This window comes from Callorhinchus milii, unplaced genomic scaffold (assembly GCF_018977255.1).
Source record: "Callorhinchus milii isolate IMCB2004 unplaced genomic scaffold, IMCB_Cmil_1.0 Scaffold15, whole genome shotgun sequence".
NCBI lineage: Eukaryota > Metazoa > Chordata > Chondrichthyes > Chimaeriformes > Callorhinchidae > Callorhinchus > Callorhinchus milii.
In genome coordinates, this window is record NW_024704756.1 from 949,713 (window position 1) to 966,928 (window position 17,216).

At 46.4% G+C, this 17,216-nt stretch overlaps 2 protein-coding genes across 3 annotated transcripts in view; one reads left to right on the plus strand and one right to left on the minus strand.

Annotated features, from left to right (window-relative positions):
- Positions 1-580: 580 nt before the first annotated feature.
- tnfsf10l (TNF superfamily member 10, like) lies at positions 581-6,936 on the plus strand. The gene is made up of 5 exons (XM_007894375.2): positions 581-769; positions 4,328-4,486; positions 5,241-5,277; positions 5,358-5,462; positions 6,425-6,936. The coding sequence occupies exons 1-5, from the start codon at positions 581-583 to the stop codon at positions 6,862-6,864; spliced, it is 930 nt and encodes a 309-aa protein (XP_007892566.2). The 3' UTR covers positions 6,865-6,936.
- A 4,831-nt stretch (positions 6,937-11,767) lies between these two features.
- clcn5b (chloride channel, voltage-sensitive 5b) overlaps positions 11,768-17,216 on the minus strand; it is a 39,211-nt gene continuing 33,762 nt past the window's right edge. For both annotated transcript variants that reach the window (XM_007890939.2, XM_042340650.1), the window contains exons 9-12: positions 15,885-16,071; positions 14,508-14,906; positions 13,666-13,882; positions 11,768-12,295 (exon numbers count right to left, since the gene is read on the minus strand). In XM_007890939.2, coding sequence (XP_007889130.1) covers positions 12,205-12,295; positions 13,666-13,882; positions 14,508-14,906; positions 15,885-16,071 — 894 coding nt within the window. In that variant the 3' untranslated portion in view covers positions 11,768-12,204. The remainder of the gene's footprint in view (positions 12,296-13,665; positions 13,883-14,507; positions 14,907-15,884; positions 16,072-17,216) is intronic.

A 17,216-nucleotide genomic window follows, 5' to 3' on the forward strand; every position in this document is an offset into this window, starting at 1 on the left:
ATCTTCCCTGAGGGGACATCCGTGTGAAATTGGGAAGGCCAGTGAACACTTTTATTTCTCAGCCGAGTGTCTGACAAACGCGGAAACCCATCACCTGCTTAAGCGTCTCCAAACCGAGAAATCCAGGCCTCCCACCTGCACGTGGAAATCCCAGAGATAGATTTTTTTGAATGGATTGCGTTCTCTCTCTCTCTCTCTCTCTCTCCCTGGAGGGTCCTGTTTACCCAATTCCAGAGAGTATTGGGCGCAGGTCGGCCTGAGGCCAGGCTCGGGGACCCCAGAGTGTGGATTGGGGTAACTGCTGGAGTACAACACCGCGTAAATGCAAAAGCCACACAGCTCGCCATTGATGCCGGTGCCCGGCCAGCTTTCCCGCTGCTTGTCCAGCTAGGACCACCCTCTCTGTGGGGGGCTTTGGCTGCGGGGTTAACAGGAGCCCAGTGGGAGGATTCCCTGCCCCCCCCCCCTCCTCCAGGTCCCGGCTGTGAGCCAGTCCTGATCACTGCTCACTGGACACACCCACACTTTCATTTTTGTGGACTTATTTCCTTGAGGGCGGAGGCGGCGGCGCTGACATGCGATGTCTGGGCAACACAGCAGGTCAGGCAGCTCCCAATCCTCTGCTCCCATGGTGTGTGAGGGTCCCCCCCGCGCCCCCCGCCGGCCCGGGGCCGCAGTGTGGGTGGTCCTGGCTCTCCTCTCTCTGCTGCTTGTGCAGTTGGCAGTGACTGCGGGGATCTGTGTCCACTTCACAGCAGAGATCTCCAGGGTAGGTGAGTGCTCACTGTGGGTGGGGGGGTTTGCAAAGGCATCGCGTTGGTAGAGACAGTGCAGCTGATCACAGTGATCGATGCGGATCGATCGCGGTTCTCAGTCAGTCAGTGAGTGAGGAGTGATTTGAAATCCCAGTAAACCAGACTCTCGGTATTTATGCGGCGGCGACTGAATGGTTTGTTGAGACTCCGAGAACAAACCTCTCTGTTAGTAAACCGACCAACAGGCGATTCCCTCTGTAATTAAATACAAACGGGAAGATGTTGAGTGCTGCTCTGGGGCTCTGCTGTGGATGTGAATCAAATCACCTCTTATTGTTGTCAGTGATTTGAGTCGAAACTGAAAGTTAACTCAATCCATTTCCCAAACAGAAACTCCATATTCACAGCTGATAATAAGATGAATTAATAATAATAATCCTTGCATTTGATATTGCACCTTATCATGTCTTCGAGACGCTGCTCAAAGCGCTTCACTGAATACTCTGTGAAGCGTAGTGACTGTATTTTGTGGGTGAGACACAGCAGCCAATTGTGTCCAGCAAACAGCCGTGGGTTGAGCGACCAAATCATTAATATTTTTAAAAAATATATCTTTTGATCTGGCAGCAATCCCTCTGCTCTGGGTGTTTTATTAATAATAACACATATTAATTAATAATAATAATTTAATAAATTAAATAAATAAATGAATAGTAAATGATTATTAATAATAATCCTTGCATTTGATATAGTGCCTTATCAGGTCGTCAAGAAGACTCAAAGCGCTTCATGGGATATACTGTAAAGTGTAGTGACTGTGTGTTTTTATGGGTGAAACGCAGCAGCCAGTTTGCGCACAGCATTGTCTCACAAACAGCCGTGGGGTGAGTGACCAATTTTATCTGAGGGGTTGTTGGTCGGGGAGAGAAACTCCCTTCTCTTTTCTGATAGTGCCGAAGGATTTTTAGCGTCGACTGGAACAGGCAGACAGAGTGAGGCGTTAAAAACCGAGATCAAAAACTATAATTTTACCCCAATTAGTTTTACAAATCTAAGATAAATAATCCTTGCATTTCGATGCAGCACCTGTTAATGTTAATTGTCTCACAAACAATTCAGAGGGGATTGCTGTGGAGTGTTTGTAGGTGAACGTGACACCCAGCAATGTCTCCCTCAAACAGTTGTCAGGTGAATGACCTTATCTGAAGGATTGTTGGCCAGAACATTGTCTCTAATCACAGATCCTTACCATGCACCTGAGGAGGTTTAACAGATGGCAACACAGGCTCCCGCACTACTATGGAGTCCCATAGAGTAGTGGTTAGTGCGCTCACCTCACAAGGGAGAGAGAGGATCCAGGTTTGATTCCCGGACAGGGCAAAACCTTAGGGAAATTTCCTTACTCCATACGCCAAATACAAGGATTATTACAAGGGACGTCCTCCCTGACGTGAAAGGCGCTTTATAAATGGAATCTTGTTGTTGTTGTTGTTGTATTATCACTGATCTGGAGTGGCATTCAACACATTATGAGCATAAGTTTATTCATTTAAAGAGGGCATTAAACGCTGTGTGTATTGTGTGTGTGAGGGGGAGGGGTAACAATGTTTTATTTGAGAAAGGATGGTTTCTGATGTGGTGAGGGGTGTATTGCGTGTACTGTGGTGTTTTTTTTGACATGATTTACCTCCTTGAATGTATTTTTGCAATAAGAAGCTGGTGAGAGTTAAAGTAACTCATATCTGTGGCAGGTTGCCAGGATAGAGGAGGGGACGGGCAGCCTGGAGCCAAGTCTGGAGCATTTGTAAACAAATGGGGTCGAATGTGGAGGGTTGTCAAACGCGCTGCGCAAAAATCCTGTCTCTTTACTTTGCTTTGGCTGCGTCTATATCTGCGGACTCGGGAGCTTCACCACTTCTGTGTGCAAACAAACATGAGGTGTTCCCCAGCTCTGCTGAGAATAGACCCGGAGCATCGTGTGTGAGCACAAAACAACACAACACAGCACAGGTCAGGACAGGACAGGACTGGCAGGTCTGCAGATACAGTGCAGAGCTTTGTCTGCTGAGCGCAGGGAGCATAGGGTGGGGGGTCACGGGGCGAGGGGGGAGCGAGGCTGTGGAAACATTTGGAAGCGAGGATGAGAATCTTCTGTTTTCAGCCTTGAAAAGCGGCATCACAGAGGGTTATAGCGGATACAGCTATAAAAGATTGAAGGAAGCTAAAACAGATTGAGAGAGTACATTACCAGGATTAAGGATTACCAGGAAGGGGGTGGGGGTGAAGCCAGTGTGTTGGAATTGTGTAAGAAACAAGTTTGTGCGGTAACGGAAAAGTTTGTAATATGGAATAAAGAGAACAAATAGGCAGAAGGGTAATAATTTCCAGGGGTAATAATCCCTTCAAAAATCAATTAACAATGTGGTCACTCAATCCATGAGTGACTGTTTGTGGACGCTGCTGTGCTGCTGCATTTCGCCCACAAAATATACAGTCAATTCAATTTACAGTGTATTCTGTGAAGCGCTTTGAGACGTCTTGAAAACGTGATCAGGCGCTATATCAAATGCAAGGATTATTATTATTATTACAGTCATCTTTTTCCAAACAAACTGCTCCTGATTTTGTGACCCACTGCAGTCTCAGAAGAATAAAACTTCACACAAACGGGGACGGTGAAGCCACACTCAGACACCAGAGTGGGTGCGGTCACTATTCCAGGGCTTTGGAATTCCAGGAAATAGTAAGAGCTTTCGTTTCCAGAAAGTGATAACGTTCCCACAAAATATACAATCAATTCACTTTACAGTATATTGTGAAGTGCTATGAGACGATGTGGTAAGACACTATATGAAAACGCAAGTATTATTAGTAACTCATCACCTGGTGTGTGTGGCTCAGCACCGATGCTCACCCACTGGGTCAGAGTGCAGGCAGCGGAGGAGGCTTCTTTAAGGGCTAATATAAATGAATGAGATTCTGCATGAGAAGAAATCTTCATCTTGTTGAAAGAAAAAAATGATGTAATAAATAATGGAAATTCTCAAATCTTATAGGCGGGTGTTATACTATAATAATCTCAATCCTGCATTGATCCTGTTATACTGTTATGTGTTGTAGTGAGAAAGGGTCTTGCCTTCAGGCTGGGAGGCTCCATTTCCAAACAAACTGCTGTTGAGCATTCCCGCGCTCTCCTAATGTGGAATCCTATAGCGTAGTGGTTCGGTCTCGCAAGCGAGAGGACCTGGGTTCGATTCCCGGACAGGGCGAAACGTCAGGCAAGTTTTCCTTACTCCAAACACACACCTCAGTTTACTCAGCAGTAAGCAGGAACCCGCTAGTTGATTGGTGGATTGCTTTCCGGGAGTAATAATCCCACCTCACAAAAAAATTTGGATCCTTATTCCACGTCGGTTTTGTGGGGCACTTGTGTGCAATTGGCTGTCATGTTTCACCTACAAAATACACAGTCAATTGCAGTGCATTGTGTGAAGCGCTTCGAGACGTATCAACAATGTGATAAGAATGTACAATTTTAATAATAATAAATAATTATTATTGTTGTTACTCAGGTTAAGCAACAGCAGAAAGCCTCGCAGGAGTGGCTGTGTCTGAGTGGCCACGGCAGAGTTCAACCGGGGAAAGAGAACGAAACAGAAGGTGTGAGCGGTGAGAAGGACGGAGAGGTGTGTGGGACAGTGGCCCGCAGCATTAGATCATTGGCTGACAAGGTACCTGATAGTGCAGGTCACTCCCATCCCGGGCTTCCCCGTGTGAAGGGCGCTACATGAATGCAAGTGGCTGTTGCTGCTGTTGGATTTCCTCATTGTTTCTTTGTGTAATTTATACTTGTCATAAACTATAATAGACGCCAATTCCCTCACTTTCATTTCTCTGTGGAGATCACTGCTCTCTCTCTGTATTGTGACGTTACAGTACAATGATGGGTGTCAGATTTACTGGAATTTTGACTACCCTCTGAGGAGTCTCACTACTTACTTTCGATTCAGCTTTAAGCCTCTTTTTTAAAAAAAGCATTATCTATTATTAATAGGTAATTAATAGATACGTCCTCCTGACGTGAAAGGCGCTTTATAAATGGAATCTTGTTGTTGTTGTTGTTAATATTAATAATGATAATATCATGAATAATCATTTCCTGAATATGTCATGGGCGAAGCGGATTTTCTTACTCATGATAAAATAGGGGAAACATTCAACATAAAAGTCTTTAACAACAGTTTATAAAGAAAAGGTCCAACCTTACACAAGGAAGTGCTTTTTGCAGTCATTCCCTTTGCTATGTTTCACACCACACATGTTCCTCTGCCCATTTATACTCCCTATTACACTCCCTATTACACTGCCAGGTTACGTCCTGTTACACTGCCCTGTGGGAGGGGGAAGGAGTCTTGGGGAGCCAATCCTTCAATCAATTATAAAATGTGTGAATTTATGAAACGCCAATATAATTTATTTTGCCAGGTGGTGAAAGATGTCATCAAGCAGCGCCTGGTGAAAGGTGAGTAGCTTTCCATCCCAGCACATTTAAAGACCTTCAATTGAACCATCAGAGTGTTTACCAGCTCCTTTCCTTTCCAGATATAATAAACAACTTACCCCCCGACGTCCTGAAACCCAGAGGCCAGGTGTACATGACGCAGAGTCCCTCTGCTCACCTGATCATTCGATCGCCTGCTCCCCACGGTGAGTGCACCTTTCCCTTTACCTGAAGCTTTCTTCATGCCTTTGGCTTAAAGTGATACAGTAAAACTCGCATGAGTCTTATCTTTATAAATCGTATAAGCTCCTCAGTCGTTCAATCAGCCAAGTCCCATTCAGTTTCCTATCAAAACCACTTATGATCTCTTTGCGCTGCTTGTATTAATCACCTCCTAACTTAAAACGCCGCTCCCACTCCCCTCGCCTCCATTTTTTATGCTGAGCGGAGGGAGCAAACAAGTCGATATGGGGTTAGCAGGTCACAGAGGTAGGCAGGAGCAAGGCCCCGGTGGACTTTGAAGGTGAGGATTTTGAACTCTATCCTCTGGAGGCTGTGGAGCCAGTGGAGCCAGGCGAGGGTGGGGGTGATAGGGTCACGGAGTCTGGTGCGGAAGAGTTACCAGGTGGATCCGCAGTATTCCAGGATGCTGATGACAGCTCAGCCCAGCCTGGCACATCGGCAGAATCTGGAAGGGCAGACCAGTCACTGGGGGCAGGGAATCCTCCTCCTCAGCTCCTGTTAACCCTGTAGCCTAAGCCATCACGGGTAGGGTGGTCCTCACTGGAAACCCACTTCACAGAATATACCGTAAAGTGAATTGACTATATTCTCTGGACGAAACCCAGCAGCCAATTGCACACAGCCGCGTCCCACAAACAGTCGTGGATTGAGTGACCAATTTATTATTATTGTTTATTTTGAAGGGATGATTACCCCCAGAAAAGCGATCCGCCAATCGACTAACAACCGGGTTCCTACTTACAGATAGTTAAACTGAGGCATGTAGAGAAAGGAAACTTACCTAAGGTTTCGTCCTGCCTGGGAATCAAACCCATGTCTTGAAAGCGCTTAAGCGAGGTTTCCAGACGTGTCAGACACCCGGCCTCTGAACTTTTATTACTGTATCTAGTTTTCACTGCGAGCATCTTTTGTTTTTCCTGAACAGATCCCGCCCTTTTCCGTTTCCATCAGTCGTGCCGGCACCTCCTGCACTGGGACGTGGGGAGCGGATTCTCCCACATCCACAACATGACAATGCGTCACGGGAAGCTGCAGGCGAGCCAGCCTGGCCGTTACTACATCTACTCCCAGACCTACTTCAGATACCAGCAGCAGCAGCACAGTGACGAGGGCCCCGGCTCCGAGCGTCAGCTTGTTCAGTGTGTCCACAAGAAGACGTCCTACGCCTCGCCAACCCTGCTGATGAAAGCCGTGGGGACCAAGTGCTGGGCAGCGGAGGCTGAATACGGCTTAAACTCCCTGTACCAGGGCGGGCTGTTTGAACTCAAGGCCGGAGATGAGATATTCGTGACTGTGTCGGACCCAGACGTAATTGACACAAACGGGGATTCCAGCTATTTTGGATCTTTCAGGCTGGACTTGTGAGATCGAGAGCAGTTCTTTTCCTGCCAGTGACTGGTCTGCAACAATCACGGAACAATAACAACAAATTATACTTGTATAACGCCCTTCACGTCGGAAAGACGTCCCAGGGCGCTGGACTTGCACAAGACATTGTACAGGATGTCCACAAAAAGTCCTGTTTCCCTCACATGTTGTTTTTCTCCTCTCTCTCCACAGTGCACTGACTAACACCTGAAGCATGTGCAGGAATGATGGTAAATTGTATTTACAAGTACTAAATTACTTTTGATAGAGTAGGTAAGAGAGGAACTGTTTCCTCTGGCAGGTGGGTCAGTTACCAGAGGACACAGATTTAAGATAATTGGCAAAAGAACCAGAGGACAGACAAGGAGAATTTTTTTTTACCCAGAGTTGCGGTCTGCAATGCCCTGAAAGGCTGATGGGAACAGAGTCTATAATAGGTTTCAAAATGGAATTAGATAGGTACTTGAAAAGGAAACATTTGCAGGGCTATGGGGTAAGAGCGGGGGAGTGGGACTAGTTGGTATCTCTATCAAAGAGCCGGCACAGACACGATGTGCTGAATGGCCTCCTTCTGTGCTGTAAGATTCTACGATTGAATATTTCTTGATTTATGTCTTAAACCAAGAAACTTTCAATGAAGAAAAAAGTGAAAGCATACTGCCGATGGAACACGGGCTTACCTAGACTCGTGAGAACGTTCAGGGGGCCACTTCCGGCCCGCGGGCCACAGCTTGGCCACCGCTGGCTTAGAGAGACCCGAAGCTACACCTGCTTGAGTAAGTCCCAAGTTGTATCACTCACCTGCACAGCTCAGGGTGCCTGTGCGCACGGTGACAGGTCCCCCTGAGTTGGGACACACACTCTATGCACAGCCCAGAGGATGTAAATCAGAGTGGATGAGGTGAGACCTGATGATACACAGCGAGTGGCTTTGCACAGGTAAAGCAAGTGGCTGCTTCACAGATGTACTAAATCTAGTGTCTGCTCCTTCCTTCCTGTGAAAGCATCTCAGTATTTGCTCCCATTAACCTCCCAGCAACACCATTAACCTCAGGAAGCAGCAGCGCTGCAGCTTGTATCACATTCCATTCTCGCTATTGTTGATGCTTTCCATAAACCTGTGTTTCACAGATAAACATATCACTTGCATATAATATTGCACAGTACGCTGTGCAGGTTCAGTGTGCACCAGGTTACAACTTCGCTGTTTGCTACAAGGTTTTTCCCGCCATGTAACATGAAGCTCACGCTTATTTTCCTTTGTGTATAAATGTTTCCATCCCTTCTTACTGCGATTTTAAACAGGAAGGTCTCAGGCAAAACTTTGTGATTGAAGATATGAGTGGGTGCAGGGATAGGAGAGGAGGTTTCTCAAATTGGGCATCCGACCCTCAGCAGCCAAAAGGTTGGACCCCCCCGAACTAGAGGGTAAAAGCTTATATGACCCTGTCGACTATGGCAGGGATGTGAAATAACTTAGAACTTCCAAATGCATCCTGCCTGTGCAAGGCTGAGTTATGAATTGAGCGAAGACAGTCACAGGGGCAGTAGAAGTGTAGAATGTTACAGCAAAGGAAGAGCCCACTTAGCCCGAGTGCCTGTGTGGGCTTTCTGACAACTTTCCATTCAGTCCCACTCCGAAGCTCTGACCCTTTTATGTGCTCTTTGCCCAAACCCTGTTCCCTTTTTAAAAGCTGGACCAATTCCTCCTGAACTTGTATGATGTTTGGGATCGGGGAACAGATTGGCCGGGATCGGATTTCTGAAACCTACAAGTGTGTAAATAAAGAAAAAAATCACTGAAATAATGATCCTGTGAAGTGTAACTTATATCAAGAGGAAGTACTAGCAACGGACGCAACCAGCTCAAACCCAGAGCCACACACAGGAAGGAAAAGACAATCGAATTTAATTTGATACACAAGGACATTAGAGGATGGCAGGAGATTATCAAATAAAATTGATGAGAAAGACCTTTATAACAAATTGGTCAACATGCTCTGAAGTGCCAGCTCTTCATGGAGTCCCATTGCACATTATCTTGCCAATAGGCAAATAATAATAATAATCCTTGCATTTGCTATAGTGCCTCATCACATCTTCAGGACGTCTCAAAGTTCTTCACAGAACATATTGTAAAGTGAGTTGACTGTATATTTTGTGGGCAAAATGCGGCAGCCAATTGCACACAGCAGCGTCCCACAAACAGTTGGGGATTGAGTGACCAAATTATTATTATTTTTTTGGGGGGGGAATTATTACTACCTGGAAAAACGATCCGTTTCCCCTGGAAAGACTAACAACCGGGTTCCTACTTACTGCTAGGTAAACAGAGGTGTGTGGAGTAACGAAACTTGCCTAAGGTTTCGCCCTGCCCGGGAATCAAACCCAGGTCCTGTCGCTTGCAAGACTCTAACCACTACGCTATAGGACTCCACGTACCATATTGGCTCTCAAAGTTCTCATGTTGGCAAAAACACGTCATACGGACAATTGTACACACTACACAACCCAAGAGAAGGGAGAGGATTTTGTTGTGATTGTTTCAAAGAGTGAGGATTTCCTAGACATTGTTACAGGATTAACTGTGGAGTTACAAACCTGGGATTAAAATGGTTGAGACTGGCAAATTACTGGTGATTAAACCACTGCTAAATGTCACATGCTTTCCTGGTACCAGCAGCAATAGCAATCTCGCACTTCTGCATATCTTCAATCTCATTTGTTGTTCTTCGCTGACCAAGCAAAAGTCATACCTGCTTCGCAGAAGATCATTTAAAACAGGAATGTGATGAGATTATTCAATCACTATCAAATCAAAACATCTCTAAAATATAAATTAGGTCAATAACAGATTGATTTTTTTTAAAAAAACTGAGGAAACGATTTGCCCACTTACACAATTTGCAATTCAAATTTGATTCGATAACAACTTATAAGAGAGAAGTAGATAATTAATTGGGGAGGACAAGTTTACAGGGCTATGGGAAGAGAGAGTGGGGGAGTGGGATTGATTTGGAAGCTCTTTTCAAAGAGCCGGCACAGACATAATGGGCTGAATGGCCTCCTTCTGTGCTGTATGATTCTATGAAATCTTATAATAAAATTTTAATAAAATTGTAATAAGTTGACACCTGAAACCAACAGTGAACATAGCAATGAATCAGCTGAATGCTGGATTCAACATTTTAGATCAGCTATGGATTTGTGTGGTTGTAAATACAATGTCTTGTGTTAAAACAACAAAAAAGATGAGAAGGTAAGACTGGTTGTCCTATTTCATCCTGTTTGACACGGTTTCAGTTTCATGTTCAATGACAGTAAAACAAGGCGACAGTCCAGCTCCTGAGGTAGACAAAATGTCCATCACATTTCAGCCAGTTTTGCCATGTACTTACAACCACCTGCTTCTTGCTGTTCCCAGTTGCCCTCCGTGCGAGACAAGCTGCTGAAAACGTGTGTGGGTGGGTTGAGAACTACCCTCATAAGGAATACACTCCGGGGGGGATTCAATCATGCAATTGACTTGGTCTCATTTTGGCTTTAGTGGAGAACACACTTCACCTCACGGCAATCAGATGCCTCAGAGAGATGGGCTGGCTCACAACCATTCATTTCTATGTCAAACAAGCAATGTTACTCCATTTATTTTGTGTAATGTTTGGACATACGGAGGGGGGGAGTAAGAAAATGCTTGTTTACACAGAGGCTGGGAGAGTGGAATTTGTCATTGTCTGCTACAAACCACTGCTAAAGCTCGTTGCATGAATTCTTTAATAAATAAATATGTCCTTGAAGAGTAGGAACATTAATGAGTGTGCGGAGCAGGTAACAGAGTGACTGGGGTGACTCGTGGGGAAGGAAACACCTTTACCAATAAAAAGACAGATTGTGCATTAGGGAAGGAAACAACAGTCAAGTTGCTGATTGCCATCCAGTGACTGATCCTGGCTGGAAGATGTGTGTGGCCATCAGGTGAGGGCGAGATTGGCTGAGGATCAAAGAGCTTGTGGGGATCCTCACTGTTGGGCTCCCACTTTTATATGGCCTCTGGAACTCCATCCTGGAGCCCCTGCGCTCGCCCTCTTCCTTGCCTCCTTCATGGTCCGCATAAAGACCTTCCTTTTCGAAGGTCACCCTCGCACCCCCACCCTCTCTGCCCTCTATGCCTCTTGACTCCAATCCCTTCAGTGTCCAGATGTTCTCCTGATGTGAAAGGTGCTGTATAAATGCAGTTTGTGATTGAACTGTATCCCTAGCAGAGAAACAGAGGACTCAATAAGGTTGTTGCACTCTTGATTGGAGAGATGTTTGGTTTCGATCCATATTGACCTGGTTGTCCCTCTGCTCAGCGGGCTCTGTCCTGCTCCACGTCCCCGCTCAGCTCACCCTACCATTGGCCTTCAGATTTTCTGCCCCCAACCTTTGGAATTCCATCCCAGTTCCTTCACCTCATCCCTCCCTTGCCTCCTTCAATGCCTGCCTCTAGACTCTCCTCTTCAACCGCGCTTTCAGTCACCCTCTTACCCTTGCCCTCCCTGCCCTCCACCCCTACTGATCCCAACCCCCAGCTCGGGTCCAAATCTATCCTCCCAACGTGAAAGTCGCTGTATAAATGTAATTTGTTGTTGTTGTTTCAGCAGAGACAAGGAACCACCAATGATATTCACTATTCAGAGGGAACTCAGGGAGGGGGCGCGGGGGGGTCTGAGACCCTCAGTGACTGGAATGCACAAGCCCATTGCTTTAACGATGGCGAGGGTCTGGGCGGTTCAAGTACAACACAAAAGAAATGAGTGCGATGGGATCGAGCTTCTGTGAGGGGCCAGGGTGGGGGACGTGGCGGGGGGGGGCTGGGGAACGCTGGACTCCTCTCCCAGAGAAACAGTGAGAACAGCCATGAGGAACATTGCTTACATTTATCGTTGTTGGGGTGGAAGTAAAACACAGGCCAAAACCATGCGTACAACATCAGACCGTGCCAAAGCTCTTCAAACGTTTAGCAGGGATCTTGTGGTTTGCCACTTATACCCTAAAACTGTACCCCCCCAACTCTGTACCTGATAAATTATTCGTAAACAATTGATTTTAAAAACAAAACGATTTAGTCCAGTCCTTCATTTAACCACCGCGTGGAGCTGCACAGAGCGAGCCCGTGACCTGCCCAAACCATCGCTGTGGATTGCCCAGTGCAACGGGACACACTGACCCAGGCCCTGGCATCAGCCTCTTCAGGGAGAGCGTAAAATGCCGTGATGCCTTTCCCCGACTGGAGTGTTTAATCCGAAGAAACAGGTCCCGGTTTGGCATCTGTGTTCGCCTGATCAGCGTTTATGGTTAGTTAAACATGATAGAGTCTGGGTCCTGATTAGCCATCTGAGCGATGTGCTTCAGTATGTCTTTCTTGGTGACGATGCCAAGGAGACGCCTGGAATACAGAAGAGGAACCAATTCATGTTGTGTCCTGGGAATAAGCGGCTGCGATAAAAGCTGGGACTTTCACGTGAGAAATAGCACGTCAGGCTGGTGCAACGGTTCGCTCTCACCTCTCAGTCAGAAGATTGTGTGTTCACGTCCCACTTTGGCACATGGAACTCACACAGTCTAAGCTGATGCTCCAATTTAGCGATGGGGGTGCATTGCATTGTTGATGCCATCCTTTGAATGAGACGTTAAACCGAGGTCCCGTCTGCCTGACCAGGTGGATGTTAAAGATCCCGCGGCGCTATTCGAAAAGAGAAGGGAGTTTCTCTCTCCTGGTGTCCAGGTCAACAATCCCACACAGTCGTAGATTGAGTGACCAAATTATTATTATTTTATTACTTTTCCAGTGGAGTGACTGGTGTTGTAGGAAAACTCAACAGCCATTTTGTATGCAGTAAGGTTCCAAAACAGCAATGACATCAATGACTAATTTTATCAGAGGGATTGTTTGTCAGGACGTGGGGAAAAACTTTTTTCCGAATAGTGCCGTAGGATCTTTAATGTCCCCTGAAAAGACCTGAGTTTAATTCTCATTTCAGTGAGTTAGTCTGGCATCTCATGGTCAGTTAGTGACTAGAGGGACTAGATATCACTTTAAGATAGTTAGCAAAACTAGCCAATTATACCAAATGCACAGATAAATTGTTTTCACACACAGTGGTTGGGATATGGAATGGTCTGGTTGAGGTGGAATCCATATTGGCTTTCAAAAGGGAGCTGGATAAATACCTAAATAATACCTCAGATGGGAGGGGAAAGGGCAGGTAAATGGGACAGAAAGGATTAATACAATGGGCCGAATGGTTTTCTTCTCAACTGTAAAATTTCTATGATTTTAACAAGAATAATCCTTGCATTTGATGTAGCACCTAATCACGTCTTCAAGGCATCTCAAAGCGCTTCACAGAATATACTGTAAAGTGAATTGACTGTATTTTGTGGACAAAACACAGCAGCCAATTGCGCACATCAGTGACCCACAAACAGTTGTGGATTGAGAGACTAAATTATTATTCATTTTTATTTTTTGAAGTGATTATTACCCCCAGAAAAACAATCCTCCAATCGACTATCAACCGGGTTCCTACTTACTGCCAGGTAAACAGAAGCGTGTGGAGTAAGAAAACTTGCCCAATGTTTGGCCCTGCCCGGAAATCGAACCCAGTTCTCTCACTTGCGAGGCGAGTGCACTAATCACTGAGCTACAGGACTCCTTAGTTCAAGGACGGCACCTCCAACAATGCAAATTTGTTTACAGTGTGTGAACTGGAGTGGGGGAGGTGTTTGGTAAGTGACACCGTGCCATGCACTTACCCATTGTGAGTGACAAGACACTGCCTTAAGCCTAGTTTGCGGAAGATGTCGACCACGATCTCCATGGGCGTGTGGTCGGTTACTGTGAAGGGGCACAGGTCGAGGACGGAACGGAGTTTGAGTGGGGCCGGGCTGTTGGGAGGCTGCACAGGGCAGTGCTCCGTGAAGTAAATCAATGAGGTGCTCACAATCCCGTCTTGTCGCTTCCTCCCGCTCTCTGTAAACAAACCCCAGATAAAGATCGTCAGCCGGGAGCGAGTTCCTTGGGCACAAAGACTATTAAGGGTTTGTAAACTCTTTCAGTGACACAACAACAACAATAATCCTTGCATTTGATATAGTGCCTTATCAAGTCGTTGAGATGTCTTAGTGATTCACAGAACATATTTTCAACACACAGTGTTGAATATTTTCAATATGTGTATTTTGTGGAAAAAACGCGGCGACCAATTGTGCACAGCTGTGTCCCGCAAACAGTCGTGGATTGAGTGACCAATTTTTTTAAAAGGGATTATTACCCCTGGAAAGTGATCCACCAATCGACCAACAACTGGGTTCCTACCAACTGCTAGGTAATCAGAGGCGTGTGGACTAAGAAAACTTGCCTAAGGTTTTGTCCTGCCCAGGAATCAAACCCGGGTACCTTGCGAGCGAGGTGAGTGTCTAACCACTAAGTTACAGGACTCCACAATTAAATGAATTCCTAATCTCATAAAGGGTCGTGTGAAATTCATGCAGAATTGGTTTTCAAGTGATGAACGGCGGAGGAGACTTTGAGGCCGATTTGAACAGAAGGTTTATCTATAATAAAGTTTATGTGTGTCGAGGAGTGAAGTTCTCACCGATTGAGATGATGAGGTCCCTGCGGAGCACAAAGCCTACGAGTCGCTGAGATTCCTTGGACACGACCACGGGGAAGCCGCTGTACGTGGTCTCACTGATGATGGTCTCCACGTCCTCCACCTTCATCCCGTCCTGTGTGAAGCAGGTGAGCGGAGGGTCACAGCGCCGTGGCCTCATCACATCCATGGCTAACGTCCTGTGTGTGAACTCCTCCTTGGCCTCCAGGAAGGGGTAGCCATTCAGCCGGATGTGAGCCTCATAGATGCCCTCTCGCCCGATGGCGTCAGACACCCATTTACTGGTCATGACGGCAGCCATTAGCGGCACGATATACTCCAGGCCGCCCGTCAGCTCAAACATAATGACCACCAGCGACACCGTCATCCTCGTCACACCACCTGCCAACACCCATTGCATATAAGTATAACCACACTGGCTCGTGCTCGAGCTAAACTCTACTGGCTTCACGCACACTCTGGGGTCCCCAAGCCTTGGCTCTTGTCAACCTGTGACTAATACTCTCCGGAATTAGGTAAACAGGATGCGTTCCTCCAGGAAAAGAGCGCGCATTCTATTCCAATAAACTATCTCTGGGATTTCCATGTATAATAATAATAATAATCCTTGCATTTGATATAGCACCTTATCTATGTGGATGTGTAGATGGGATTCTCAGCTTTGTTTGGAGACTCTTAAGCATGGTGATTCCACAAGTGTCAAGACACCCGGCTGATCACAAAAACTACAGCTCGATCCCACTGCCTTTTCCCCATTTCACCATTACGGTTTGCAGACTCGTCTTTCTCCACGAATACTAGTGTTATACTTGATACAATTGAGCATTTAAACATCAAAGTAACAGAGCGGATTCATATCGGGTTAGGAAAATGGGCCCTGAACGGTGAGAAGAAATGATTCTTGGGTATGTTAGAGGAGTGGCTGGTGGGATTAGGGCTAGTTTAAACTCACACTGCTCTGGGGGGAGTTGTGGGAGGAATAGCTTGTGTGAGCAGGGCTAGTGTGTGAGCAGGGCTAGTGTGTGAGCAGGGCTAGTGTGTGAGCAGGGCTAGTGTGTGAGCAGGGCTAGTGTGTGAGCAGGGCTAGTGTGTGAGCAGGGCTAGTGTGTGAGCAGGGCTAGTGTGTGAGCAGGGCTAGTGTGTGAGCAGGGCTAGTGTGTGAGCAGGGCTAGTGTGTGAGCAGGGCTAGTGTGTGAGCAGGGCTAGTGTGTGAGCAGGGCTAGTGTGTGAGCAGGGCTAGTGTGTGAGCAGGGCTAGTGTGTGAGCAGGGCTAGTGTGTATGCACACTGCTGTGGGGGTGGGGGCGGGGGTGTTTGCTCTGGGTTTTCGAGTCTATACAGGACAGTGAGGATTTCTTACCCAGACAGGCAGCAGCCCCCACCATGGCGTACAGCCCAGGTGTGATACAGTCGGCCCCAGGACCACACCAGCCTTTGAAGATGAGCCAGTCATGGTGATAGTAAGCCAGTTGTTCCATCCCTATTCCCAGCAGCCTCCCAGCGATCGCTCCCACAGCCATGCTCGGGATAAACAGCCCCGATGGGACCTGCACAGAGAAAGCAGCGATCAGTCGCACATTACTGCCAGCCTCACTCCCCATCTCACTCTACAGCTCTCACTCTACACCCACTCACTATATAGCTCCCAATTTAAACACAATCTCATAGAATCATAGAATATTACAGCACAGAAGGACGGCTTGCGGCCATTGTGCTTGTGCAGGCTATTTGGAAGAGCTACCCAATCAGTCCTACTCCCCCGCTCTTTCCTCATATCTTTGCAAATTTTTCCTCTACAAACACCTATCCAATTACCTCATGAAAGTTATTATGGAATCTGCCCCCACCAGCCTTTCAGGCCGAGCATTCCAGACTGGAACAACTCCCTGCGTAAAAACACTTCTCGTCTCCTCGTGTGGTTCTTTTGCCAATTATCTTAAATCTGTGTCCTCTGGTTACCAACCCACCCACCAGAGGAAACAGTTTCTCCCTATCTAGTCTATCAAAACTCTTGTAATTTTGAACACCTGAACCGACTCTGCTCTAAGGAGAACAATCCTCGTGTTTTGGGGTTCTACGTGTGCTGTTCTGGGCTTGCTCGCTCCCCCCCCACACACACACACCGCCTTGTGTGTTTCCTGGCTGGGTCACGGTGGTGAGGAACAACATACACCTTTATTGTTTATTATTGATTGACTAGCAGCCATTTTATTCTCTTTCTCTCATAAGCACATGCATTTCTTGTCAAATAAGAAATCTTTTATCACTCTTTCAGGAAACAAATATATTTTTCAATAAACGTCAAATGACTATTGTATGACATATTGGGAGTGTTATCCATATATAGCTCCACTGACACTGGATTCAATCTCAATCCTGCCTCCTTAACACTAGTTTGAGGGAAGCAAGTCAATATAAATGCAGCTTCTTAATCGCTCTCAAATGACTCAGACACAGAGTTCAGTGAACTTAATGGAGATTAGTCATTTACATTCACTCACGTGGATACTGAGCTGCATATCTGGTTCATAATAATAATCCTTGCATTTGATATAGCGCCTTACCACCCCGTTGAGACGTCTTAAAGCGCTTCACAGGATATACTGTAAAGTTGATTGGCTGTGTATTTTGTGGGTAAAACGCAGCAGCCCACAAACAGTTGTGGATTGAGGGACCACATTTTTTTTCCAGG

Bases quoted from the DNA above. Each gene is read 5' to 3' on its own strand.
- tnfsf10l (XM_007894375.2), top strand. From the start codon at position 581: ATGTCTGGGCAACACAGCAGGTCAGGCAGCTCCCAATCCTCTGCTCCC. The intron at 770-4,327 runs GTAGGTGAGTGC...GTTGTTACTCAG, and splicing joins TCACAGCAGAGATCTCCAGG to GTTAAGCAACAGCAGAAAGC. The intron at 5,463-6,424 runs GTGAGTGCACCT...TTTCCTGAACAG, and splicing joins TCGATCGCCTGCTCCCCACG to ATCCCGCCCTTTTCCGTTTC.